The sequence below is a fragment of the Erpetoichthys calabaricus genome, chromosome 1 (assembly GCF_900747795.2).
Source record: "Erpetoichthys calabaricus chromosome 1, fErpCal1.3, whole genome shotgun sequence".
NCBI classification, from domain to species: domain Eukaryota; kingdom Metazoa; phylum Chordata; class Cladistia; order Polypteriformes; family Polypteridae; genus Erpetoichthys; species Erpetoichthys calabaricus.
In genome coordinates this window covers 38,356,659-38,369,337 of record NC_041394.2, presented here as the reverse complement: position 1 = coordinate 38,369,337, position 12,679 = coordinate 38,356,659, and the positions used below count along the sequence as shown (strand labels likewise).

The window sequence follows — 12,679 nt, the reverse complement described above, 5'->3', positions numbered from 1 at the left end:
TACCAAGTAGTGTGGTAGACAGTAAGACTTTGGGGACTTTCAAAACTCGACTTGATGTTTTTTTGGAAAAAATAAGTGGATAGGACTGGCGAGCTTTGTTGGGCTGAATGGCCTGTTCTCGTCTAGAGTGTTCTAATCTGATAAAAGAACAGAAAAAATCTTTTGACTTTTTTTAAATGCAAAAGTGAAAATCTTGGGGCTTCATAAAAACATTCAAGCAGGTTTGTGCAACAAGCCAGCAGGCATTCGGGACATCATTTTGTTAAATATCTAGCTGCCAAATATAAGAAAGTGCACACAATCGCAGAACAGCTCATCTAGCCTTGTACAATGCACATGAATTGTAGTCAAGTCAGTCACCCACAGGTTCAAACACATTCCTCTCTGCACTCTATTCCTTTACCCCTGATTTCAACAAACCTGTGAAAAGCAGACAAGCCCAGGTAACTTGGTACAAAGACAAATGGACACTAAGTTTGATTCTGCACTTTTGGGGTTTATTGATATTGATTGGGGATGAGACAGATTAATGGAGTCAGATGGAGAACTTTTATTTCTTGATGCAGAAGGCATTGTCTGCAATTTAACATCAGCAAAACCAAGGAACTGGTTATTGACTTCCATTGCACCAAAGAGCCTCTCTGTCTGGTCACTGTTCAGGGAGTGGATGTCAAGGTGGTGTATTGCTACAAGTACTTGAGGGCCCACATCAGTGACAGGCTGAACTGGTCTCGTAACAGAGAGGAACTACATAAGAAATGTCAGAGAGGACTCCTTTTTTGTGTTCCTTTAATGTGTATATTCAACAAATCTGTGGTGGCCAGTGTGATTTTGTATGCTGGGATGGTAACATCACTTCAAGAGAGGCCCACTGAATTAACAAGCTAATGAAAAGGGCAGACTCAGTTATAGGATGCACCCTAGACTCCCCGTGGCAGTAGCCAAACAGAAAATGAAAACAAAACTTAGTGCTATTCTGGACAATGCTGCACACAGTGGCGTTGCTCGAGTTCGTCCCGCTCAAGGCGGGGCAGTGTGGTGCTTCAATTTTCTGCCCTCCAACATATCTGAATATGTTAACCTATTTAAACAGAAAATTAAAATGACATATAGAGAAAAATTAAGATAAATTTTCCATAGATTTATTCATATACAGTACACCCCCAAAATTCGCAGAGGTTATGTTCCTAGAGCACCTGTGAACTGTGAAAATCGTGAATTATGGATGTGGTTAAAAAATGCTTATTTTTGTAGTTTAAACCCTAAATGTGCCCCCAAAACACTTTAATTTCATTTCAACTTCAGCTTACTACAGTACCTAAAAAAAGAATGTAAAGGTAAAGTCGTCGTATACTGTACAGTACTGCACTGATATGTCACCCGCAGTGCTAGAATGTAAAATATTGATGTTACCGCTATATGTACTGTAATTCATGCAAGCGCGTTTTCATTGCCTGAAGCCTTAGAAGATGCAGGGCGTTTTGGCAGCATCTTGGGGCTTTAACCCTTAAACTGCCACATACTTGGGGGTTAATGCATCCCTGGGCGCCAAGTACTTTTTTGCTGCACATTTTTAAGTAAACATCACAATTCACAAAGAAAAAGTGAAATTTTAATGAAACACATTTTTTTTCATGCAAATAGCATCACAATTACTGCAACACTGATCATTTTACACACTGCTAATGAACTGTAAAAACTATTTTAAAACTACTGGAACAATATGTACAAGGTGCAACTGACACCATTGATGAAATCATTGAGCCAACTGTGCTTGAACTGGCTGCACATGAGCACAGAGAGGTAAATGCTGACTCTGTCAGGCTAGTCTAGTTCAGCGGCTCAGTCCCAGAGACAGTGAGGCTGCAGTGCTGTAGGGGCCGGCAGTGGTCATGAGCTGGCTGCTCAACGAATGTACAGCACTGAATGATCAGCTCCGGCGTACTGGTAAATTGCACTGGGAACTGACAATAGTCAGTTGCGGCATTCAATGAATGTATGTCGCCGAATATACTCGGCTCCTGCGTGCTGGCAAATGGCACTAGGAAACGACTATAGCCGGTTGCGGCCGTTTAAGGATTAAGAAGAACAAAACGTAAAACACGAGAACACTCAGCTGGAAATGTGTCACAGGGCAGCAGTCAATTGGCAGCAAGGAGAAATGAATAACACTGTAGTGGTTCAGTGCCTCTAAGATTCACACCATCGAGAAGACGGTGATTTATGTATTTTTATGGTGGAGATTCCAGGGATGCACCCAGCCTTGACCCGACCCGCACGCACTCACAAACAGAGACAAAAACAAAGCAAACCGGTAATCAAACAGTAAATAAAGAATGTAATGAAAACAACGATAACACCCCTGTTCCCCTTACGTCGATTATACATTAAATACAACTAAAGTCCATGAAAAACGGCAACGGATGAAATGTAATGATGAAGATGGATATTCAAAGATGAGATACACACGTTGAATGGGAATGTAAAAAAAGTCCTACTGGTAGTTCCTGAAATCGGGTGGATGGGTTCAGGAGCGCTCCTTTCTTCATGGGATGGCAATGAATCCACTTACAGTTCTCATGTACACAGGCAGATGGCAGACAGTCCAGACGCCAACCACGAAACGATCCAGGACAAAACGAATAAGTACAAGTAACCCAACAGAAGGCAGGCAGAGAGACAGGAACTAGAAACACAAATTACAAAAACTTTTTTTTTCTTTTGATCACCGGCCCCCTTTTTAAAAGCCGCGCTGACATCCTTTGACCCAGCAGCCCCTGCACCCTCAGCAGAAGACCAATTAGAGCCACTGCAGGGACTGCTGGGAGTTACAGTTTCAAATTCTAGTAGAGTACAACTCTCTTGGATTGGCTACTTTCACCATCCCTAGCAGCGTTTTCCTCTACGGTTGCTTCCTGTTCTTTCTACAGTGCAGTATTGCCACGAAAAAAGCCATAAAAAATTGTGGAAGATATTTTCAGTTTCCACTAACAATAATTAGTTAGGTTCTAAGGAAAAATCCGTGAATGACTGAGGCTGTGAACCCTGAACCGCATCTTTGCGGGGGTCTACTCTATAGAGAAACAGCAATAATTTTTCACATATAATTATTTATAAGCATCAACTAGAGAAGAATATAGTATAGACGCACTGATAAGCCGTGTTCTGATTATTAGTTTAATATAATTAAGCTGCGAAAACCAGAACCAGTGTAGTGTACAAGTCATAGGTGGGGATGTTTTCTGCGCAGAGCAAGAATGCATTCGGATTGATAACGAAACAAAATTATAAATTGTAAATCAGTTGTTTATCTTCCTAGAAATTATTACCAGTGTAATGTTTATGTTTATTTTTGTTATTGCCTCATAAATTTCAACTGCTGTGTCTGATGCCATCACAGAAGGACAGTCTGAAAATAATTTTTGAAGCATTTGTGAATAAAAGTCAGAGAATTTTACTTTTTTCATTCACGAGTGATATTTTTCCGAACTGTACTGCTTACACATGAATTGTACCAAGCCTTTTGGCCAATAATGCTGCCCCCAAAAATGTGCCACCCGGGGCGGACCACCCCCCTGCCCGCCAATAACTACGCCACTGGCTGCACATCATCTCTCTGACACACTAACACTGAGGACTTTCAGCCAATGAGTCATTCAGCAAACGTGTGTTAATAGACGCTACAGGGAGTCCCTTATACCAACAGCAATACACCTACATAATGTCTGACCGTGAATGGGACTGCCAGGTCAAAAGTTTAGATTTTGTATTTTTCCATTGTAGTCACTCTGGTGTGTTTGGGCCATAGTGAGTGTGTATGTATGTATGAATTTATTTATTTTTATTGAGCTTCTGTAAAATGGCAATGAAATATCTATCTATCTATCTATCTATCTATCTATCTATCTATCTATCTATCTATCTATCTATCTATCTATCTATCTATCTATCTGTTATATAGTGCATAGTGCCTTTTCTATCTATCATCTATCTATCTATCTATCTATCTATCTATCTATCTATCTATCTATCTATCTATCTATCTATCTATCTGTTATATAGTGCATAGTGCCTTTTCTATCTATCTATCTATCTATCTATCTATCTATCTATCTATCTATCTATCTATCTATCTATCTATCTATCTATCTATCTATCTATCTATCTATCTATCTATCTATCTATCTATCTATCTATCTGTTATATAGTGCATAGTGCCTTTTCTATCTATCTATCTATCTATCTATCTATCTATCTATCTATCTATCTATCTATCTATCTATCTATCTATCTATCTATCTATCTATCTATCTATCTATCTATCTACACAGTATTTAACTGTTAAATATGTATTCACTGTTGTTTATCAATGTGTGCAATTCTGGGGAAAATGTTGGCTAGTTTACATTAAAATTTCTACTAATAAAAGGTCATCACTGAACAAAAATAGATAAAACTGGTTCCCAAGACCGAAAAGGCTGGGAAGCACTGGTGTGGACTACACATCAGGGAGTGCTAAGCTGTCATTAATTTTATGTCCTTCAGAAGACAGAGTTAGCCAGTGTCTGTTTTCTTCCAACATGTGCAGTATTTTGAAGATTAGTCAATGACTAAATGAGTCTGATGCAAGTGAACATGGGTGTAGGCTTCAGGCTGGGGTCCCATCTGTAGTCTGCTCTCACATTTTGATGGGTGCATCCAAGTAAAGTATTACTCTCCTACTATTTCAGATGTGACAACTGATTTAGAAAATAGACAGATGGCAATGAAGTAGTGAGGTCCCTTAAATGTGTTACAGTAATGTCATTAAAAACCATGATTGTATTTTCTGTAATGTAGTCTTAATACAGAGCTCTCTCTTCTAGGTACAATGTCATGCGCTCAATGATTGAACAGAGGATCATCCAATACAGACCAGAGGGGCCCACTGCCATGTGACTTTTATGCCCCCCGTCTCCACCCCTTGAGATTATCAAAGTGCTTCCTTGCTGGCTTTGCCAAGCTTTGCCTTATCTTCCTATAACGTTCCAGGTTTGCGTCAGCTTGCTGTTTCATTCCTGAAAGTCCTTGGTACAAGATGTAGTTATCATGGGCAACATAAGTAGCTGAAAAGTGTCCCAACTGGATGCCGTGGAAAGGTCCCAGGTGCCTCCTGAGGGAATGTGTCTGCCAACAAGAGGAGAGTTGCTGCAGTTTCTATTTCTGCAGACAAATTGCTTAATTATTGAAAAGTGAAGGACCTGGGGACAAAGCCCCCAGTGTGAAGCAATAATTCAGAAAGTGACTTTTTTGAGCTCCGTTCCAGTATGATTAATAGTCACCTATAGGGAAAGGAAAAAGACAAATTAAGAAGATGATCAAAAATGATAAGGGGTCAGCAGAGAGGAAGAGCTCTGCCGAGTGGCCACAGTCCTTTTACCTTCAGCCTTGCACACCCCGCTCCTTTGGAGTCATCCTTGTTCTAAAATATGATATCAGTAAGAATATTTAGCTTTTCAGATGCTCTCTATGTTACTTATTTCTGAAGTGTATACAACCAGAGTAGAAATTTTATTAAAATATTTTTTTGCATATACTTGTAAAGTTTTTATCCAAGGGTTTATAACAACATGGTAAGCTGCTGAGCATTTATTTGGCTACACCATTCTGTCTTCCACCACACTTGACACAGCTCATCAGCAGCTACCCAAAGTTCTTACCTGGATCATAGTGCACTTCACAAGCAGCTCACCATTGTGCCAACCTCAGCCTTTATAAATGTCACTAAAATGTTTTCTATTGTGTCACCTAACATTCAAGTACACGGCAGCAGGAGCGCTCCATTGTTCTGACCTGAATCCTGGTTTACTTCACTAAGAGCTTTCCTGGATGCACCCTGAGTTGTGTAGAAACTCTGCATTGTGTTCCTCTGAGCCTCAATTCAGACATTCACTGAGCAAATTATTAGGAACACCTGCCCTCCTGCTTATCCATGTAGTTATCTAATCAGCTAGTGATGTGGCAACCTTGCAATACATTAAAACGTACAGATGTAGGTGAGGAGCTCCAGTTAATGTTCAAATGAAACACCAGAATGCGGAAAAATGTGATTTCGAGTGTGGCATGATTCTTGGTGCCAGATGGGCTGTTTTGAATATTTCTGTAACTAGTAACCTCCTCGTATTTTCGTGCACAACAGTCTCTAAAATTTACTCAGCATATAAAACTAAAAATATCCAGTGAGCAGTAGAACATCAGACAGAAACACCTTCTTGATGAGAGAGGTCAGAAGAGAATGGCCAGACTGGTTCAAGCTGACAGACAGGCTGCGGTACCTGGGAAAACCAATCTTTACAACTGTGGTGAGCAGAAAAGCATCTCGAAATGAAGAGCACATCAAACCTTGAGGTAGATGGGCCACAACAGCAGAAGACCATGTCAGGTTCCACTCCTGTCAACCAAGAATAGAAAGCTGAGGCCTCATTGGGTACAGGCTCACCAAAAGTGGAAATATGCAACCTGGTTGGTTGAATCTTGAATTCTGCTGAGGCACACAGATAGTAAGGTCAGAATTTGGCACCAACAACATGAACCCATGCACCCAAGCTGCCTTGTGAAGGAGGTGATGTAATGGTATGAGGAATGTTTTTTTGGCACACTGGGCCCATTAATACCAGTCAATGATCACTTTGAATGAGTATTGTTGCAGACTTTGTGCATTCCTTAATGGCTACAATTTATAACTCTTCTAATAGCTTCTTCTAGCATGATGATGTACCACCTCACAAGGCACAATTCCTCTCTGAAAACTGGTTTCATGAACATGATGATGAGTTTTGTGTTCTTTAGTGGCCTTTCCAGTCATTGGATTTGAATCCAGAAGAACACCTTTGAGATGTGGTAGCAGAGCAGATTCACAACATGAATCTGCAGCAGTTGTGTGATGCAATCATATCAACATGGACCAGAATTTCAAAAGAATGTTTTCAACTTCTTCATGTGGAATCCATGCCATGAAGAATTGAGGCTATTATGAGAGCAAAAGGAGACCCAGGTCGGTATTAGCATAGTGGTGCTAAGGATTGGCTCAATGAGTCTGATTATGAGTTTTCTATTACACAATCCTACACAAGAAATATCTGATTAATACATTTAATATTACACTGTCTGAAATCGTTTTACTAAAAGCTCTACATTGTGTTATCTAGCCTTGTAATACACCAAACAAGGAGTACTTAGTTTTATCTCACTAAGAGTTCCAATGTGCCACTTGGGATTCTTATATTTCCCCCATTGTATGTTTGATCACTTTTCTGATCACTCATTATCATACTACAAGTGATTAGCAGCTCTGCATTATGTCAGCCTGCAAAACAATAGCTCACTTGGAGCTCTCCATGGTGCTACCTTGAATTCGAATTTGCTTCACTACGATGTCATCACCACTGCACCCTAATACATAACCTTAGCAGTAGCAGTAGTAATATTGTTATGAAAATTTGACTGACAGGCTACACTTCACTCTCTGATGCCATGATGTCAACAACAATGTATGAAAACACAGAACGACATGCCATTTACTAGAAAACACAACAACTTTATATGTCGCAGACAGTGTTGTGTAAGTTCACACTTCACAAGAACTCGCTCAAAGTTCAGTTCACACATTAAAATGAATAAATTCACGTTCATAATTCAGCATTTCAATTTTGAACTAGTTCATGTTCAGTTCATTTTGTATTATATAAGGAGTGAGAATAAATGACCCATGAGCAGGAGCAGACTGGCCGTTAGGGCAGTTGGGCAATGCCTGGTGGGCCACAGACTCTGGTCTGGTCATGGGCCGGCCATTTCATGAAATAAATTGTATGTACTGGTTACTGTTTGATATTAAAATTAATTTTCTAAACTAATAAACATTATCGGCGGCACGGTGGCGCAGTGGGTAGCGCTGCTGCCTCGCAGTTGGGGGACCTGGGTTTGCTTCCCGGGTCCTCCCTGCGTGAAGTTTGCTTGTTCTCCCCGTGTCCTCGTGGGTTTCCTCCGGGCGCTCCGGTTTCCTCCCACAGTCCAAAGCCATGCAGGTTAGGTGGATTGGCGATTCTAAATTGGTCCTAGTGTGTGCTTGGTGTGTGGGTGTGTGTGTGTGTGTGTGTGTCCTGCGGCGGGTTGGCACCCTGCCTGGGATTGGTTCCTGCCTTGTGCCCTGTGTTGGCTTGGATTGGCTCCAGCAGACCCCCGTGACCCTGTGTTCAGATTCAGCGGGTTGGAAAATGGATGGATGGATAAACATTATCTGCCCGGTACTGCGATTTATATAGTCCTATATAATACACCATATTACGTCATCAAGTTGTTTTAATTGTCAGTACACAACGTTGCAGCGAAAAATTTGGTCAAAACTGCCTTTTGCAGATTTCTGAATTTGATATAGCTACATTTCGGTTAGCATATACAGTACAAGGTGCTACTCCGGTTGAACCTCTTAAATGATGCTTACAAGAGCATTGGGTGGGTCTACAAGTTACTGCTAACGCTGCCTGTGTCGCAAGTGCAGTGTGAAAGATCATTTTCTGCATTGAAGAGAATCAAAAGCTGCCTGAGAAGCATAATGACGCAAGAAGCGTTCATCCTGATGTCGGTGGAGAAAAGTATCCTAGCCAAACTAAACACTAACAGTATTGTTGATGATATGGCTGCTAAAAGCAGCGAACTGCATAAGCTGCTAGCCTACTAGGGTACTGGCACTTGGACATGACATTGACATTTGACATGTACTCTAATAACATGTAAGCCAGGGGTGCCCAACTCCAGTCCTGGAGGGCCGCAGTAGCTGCAGGTTTTCATTCTAATCCTTTTCTTAATTAGTGACCTGTTTTTGCTGCTAATTAACTTCTTTTGAATTAATTTTAATTGACTTTGTTTTTAAGAAATGTTTCAATGAATTTCTTCATCATTCCTCTGAGTTGCTTCATTTCTTTCCTTAAATGGCACCCAAACAAAAGTGAAATGTGAAGTGAGTGAGCCAACAGAAGACCAACTAAGTCAAGGCCTCAAACTCCAATCAATTTCACTCCAACCGGCTGTTTAATGAGGTGCGGAGTCTTGTCGTTAATTAAACCCGTTCTTTAATTCTATGGCTTGTTGTTGCTCTCATTGTGCAATAGCAGACATTTCTGAAATTGTGGATTTTCTCTTTTCTAAGAGCAGATCAGCATTCCCGAGACCTTCATGTTTCTTTACTTTCAGATATTGTATGATGGTCACAGTTTGCTGGTCCTGTTTTGGCCCATTTTATATCTCATTATTGTTTGGCTGCTAATTAAGGAAAAAGAAACAATTGAGGGGTCCGAGTCAAGTTAATTAAAACTAAGGCAAAAGAAGTTAATTAGCAGCAAAAACTGGTCACTAATGAAGAAGATGGTTAGAATGAAAACCTGCAACCACTGCGGCCCTCCAGGACCGGAGTTTGCCACCCCTGAGCTAAAGTATCCAATAACACAAGACCTCTGAACGCAGAGACTCAGACATGGCCATGTGATAAGAGGTCTGTGGCAAAGTGTGAATTTTAATAAATAATCGCGAGTCGTGTAGCGTGCAGTGTGCATGTGCTGCTCTGAGGTTGAATAGGGTGCATGGCTGATAGTGCATTCATATGCGAATGTGAGCGGGTCAGTCAAGTGCGTCATTCCCACCTCAGAGCATGGGAGGACAGCACTTGCACCCAGTTGGCATTGTATAGAGAGCCTGCATGGTACAAAGAGAGAAAAGAAAAGAACAAAAGGAAAAAAGAAGTGAAAGGAGAAAAGGGCAGGAACGGGACGAGCTGGGGGCCATTGCAATTTGTGAGGGGAAGCAGGCAAATGGGAAAATGAGCTTCTGGTGAGAAGCGTATGATTAGATGTTCAAGGGGGGAGGCAGCAGGGGAACCGCTCCTGCAGTGCACTTTTAGGAGTAGAAGCAACCAAGTGCACCAGGGGGTTCCCGCAGAAGCCCATCGGAATGTGCCCCAGAGGGTGCGAGCAGTACAGCTTGGTACGGAGCCCTGCAATCGACGAGGGACTTTCAACAGGGACCCAAGCTGGATTAAAGAGTTGTCTGCTCCTGTTGGTGGATGTCTCCTCGTGCTGAGGAATCCACAAAGGGTAAGACTGGGGAGACATGAAATTTTAGATAGAGAAGCACCAAGGTTCGTTGGTTTCAAAAGAGGATATGTTTGGCCTTGATTTTAACTTAGTATTTATGGAGTATGTTAACCTCCACCTGGCTACCTGGCTTTTATGGATGAGTTATTAACTGGTTTTGGAAGCACTGCACTTTTTGGACACTGTTTTTGTTGTATTTGGTTCTTAATAAAAATACCGAACACTTTGCACCAAACCCTTTCTGCCAGTGTGTGTGTCCTCATTCACCCGGTTCATCCTCGGGTACGTTACCGACAGTTCTGGGTTCAAGAGGTTCCCGGATGTAACCAGGGAGTGTTGGGCTGAGCTGGAGTTTCGCAAGCAATACTGTGACAAGCAGCTATCATCTACCACAGGCCATATAGGGAAATCTCTTTTTTATTTTTTTAAACAGCTAAATACAGCTAAATTATAAAACCTCAACAACACAACTAAACTCCGACTACCCAGTGATCTGCTCTGCCACTCTACTGAAGCCTCAGACACGATTTAAAAATGATTTTGCAAATTCCTCAGCCAATTAAATGACAAGTAGTACACCGTGGTAGAGCAAAGACTCACAAGCGTTTTGTGGTCACCAAGATGTCTCTGCCAAGCCCTTTTCATAACATTTCACCCTACACTGTAAAACATTTGGCAATGCATTTACTGCAGATTTCTGGCTTCTAATTGCATGACTGTCACAGTATTTTACTGTATCACTAGGGGACTTTGCCCCCTGCTCGCTTCGCTTGCCAACCCCTGGGCCAGTGCTACGCTGTAGCCACTTTGTGGTTCTGCCTCTCGCGTATAAGGATGCGGATGTACAATTTAAACAGATTTTTATTATCATGGGAATTGTTACATATGCATAATAGAACTAACTATTTTACATTACAACAAGTAATTAACTATATTAAAAATAATAATATGTAATAATTTTAAAGTAAATTATGTTTCATGTTGTGTTGGAGTTATTTGTTGCATTATACGATTTTGTTCTGTTTGAATTTGAAATTAACATGCAAATACTTTTTAAACTTACACTTTTACAGTAAAACCTCAGCAAAAACAATTTTTTGAATTACATTTTTGTCAATATCGCATTGACTGCCTGTGATTGAATTTCGTTTCTTTCTCCCTATTAAATAAAATTACTTTTTTGAATGTTTGGCTCTGAGATTTGTTAATTGTCTTTGCAAAAGCTAACAGGAAACTGTAAACGTTTTAATACGAATAGCATATCAAGATCTCCTTTGTTGTCTAATGTTATCCGCGGAAGATGTACTACATTACCTTTCTTGGATACATCCATTCTTTATAATTTGTGCGGAGGAAGACCGGACGGTGTTAACAGTTGTAGATATTCTTCAGGATATTGTAAGTTTATGTTTTCATGTTCCACACGATCACCAACAACTATTTCAGCATAGTCTATTGATACACATTTAACTAATTTGTCATGTAACGGATCGACATTTTTGCCGTTAATTCGTTTGACTTCATCGTTTCTCACTGCTAGGATTGCCCGTGTACTCATTTTTTCTGTTGATAACCCTTCGTGATGAAATTCTTCAATAAGATTTGGACATAATACATCTTCTTTAATTGGGAACGTAAAGTGAGGAAAATGAGACATTTCTCAGTCCAGTAAAGTTTATTTTAAAAAAAGGTTTAGTGAAAGTTCAAAGTAAAACAGTTCTCACAAAAATAGAGAAAAAGGTTATTATATATACAGGATAAAAGACGAAAAAGGAAAAAAATGTTTCTTCTACAAACGTATCTTTTTCTTGTTTAACTTAAGTCTAATACCAAGTCAATGAAGCTTCTGGGATATCAGTCTGTCCTTGTTAGGAAGCCAAAGTGATTGTGAATGAGCTTTACCTGCTTTGGTGCAAATGAAAGTGTCAACAGGTGCACTGGAGAGATGACAGCAAGACACCACCATATAGGGAATGATGGCAGCAGACAATGGCTCTCTCCTGATCCTTCTTAGCCGATTCATCTCTAGTTTTGCTAGGGTCCTTGTCATTAATGGTAGCATGAGGTGGTACATGCAGCCAACTCGTCTAGGATAGCACACCCATATGTACTGTCGTAAGAAGGTTTTCTGTTTCTCCCAGCACAGTCTCAAGAGCATGGAGGAGATACCAGGAGAAGGGCCATTACACAAAGAAAGCTGAGAAGGATCAGCCAGGAAGGATAAGGAGAGAACAATTGTCAGTGACTACCATCTGCAAAACCAGCGCCTTATTAAGCAACCGGTTGGAGTGAAATTGGTTGGACTCAGTGGGTGTTCTGTTGTGTTCTCACTCACTTCACATTTCATTTCTGTTTGGGTGCCACTTAAGGAAAGAAATGAAGCAACTCAGAGGAACGATGAAGAAGATCAGGGGAACAAATCTTAAAAAACAAGTCAATTAAAATGAAAGGAAAAGGAGTTAATTAGTAACAAAAACTGGTCACCAATTAAGAAAAGGGTTAGAATGAAAACTGGCAGCCATTGTGGCCCTCCAGGATTGGAGTTGGAGACCACT

At 40.7% G+C, this 12,679-nt stretch overlaps 1 protein-coding gene across 13 annotated transcripts in view; it reads left to right on the top strand.

Moving 5' to 3' along the window:
- The window catches only part of rassf2a (Ras association domain family member 2a), a 111,283-nt gene extending 105,712 nt beyond the window's left edge, over positions 1 to 5,571 (top strand). For all 13 annotated transcript variants that reach the window (XM_051919005.1, XM_051918980.1, XM_051918992.1 and 10 more), the window contains exon 11: positions 4,866 to 5,571. In XM_051919005.1, the coding sequence (XP_051774965.1) occupies positions 4,866 to 4,938 (73 nt within the window). In that variant the 3' untranslated portion in view covers positions 4,939 to 5,571. The remainder of the gene's footprint in view (positions 1 to 4,865) is intronic.
- The last annotated feature ends 7,108 nt before the right edge of the window (positions 5,572 to 12,679 follow it).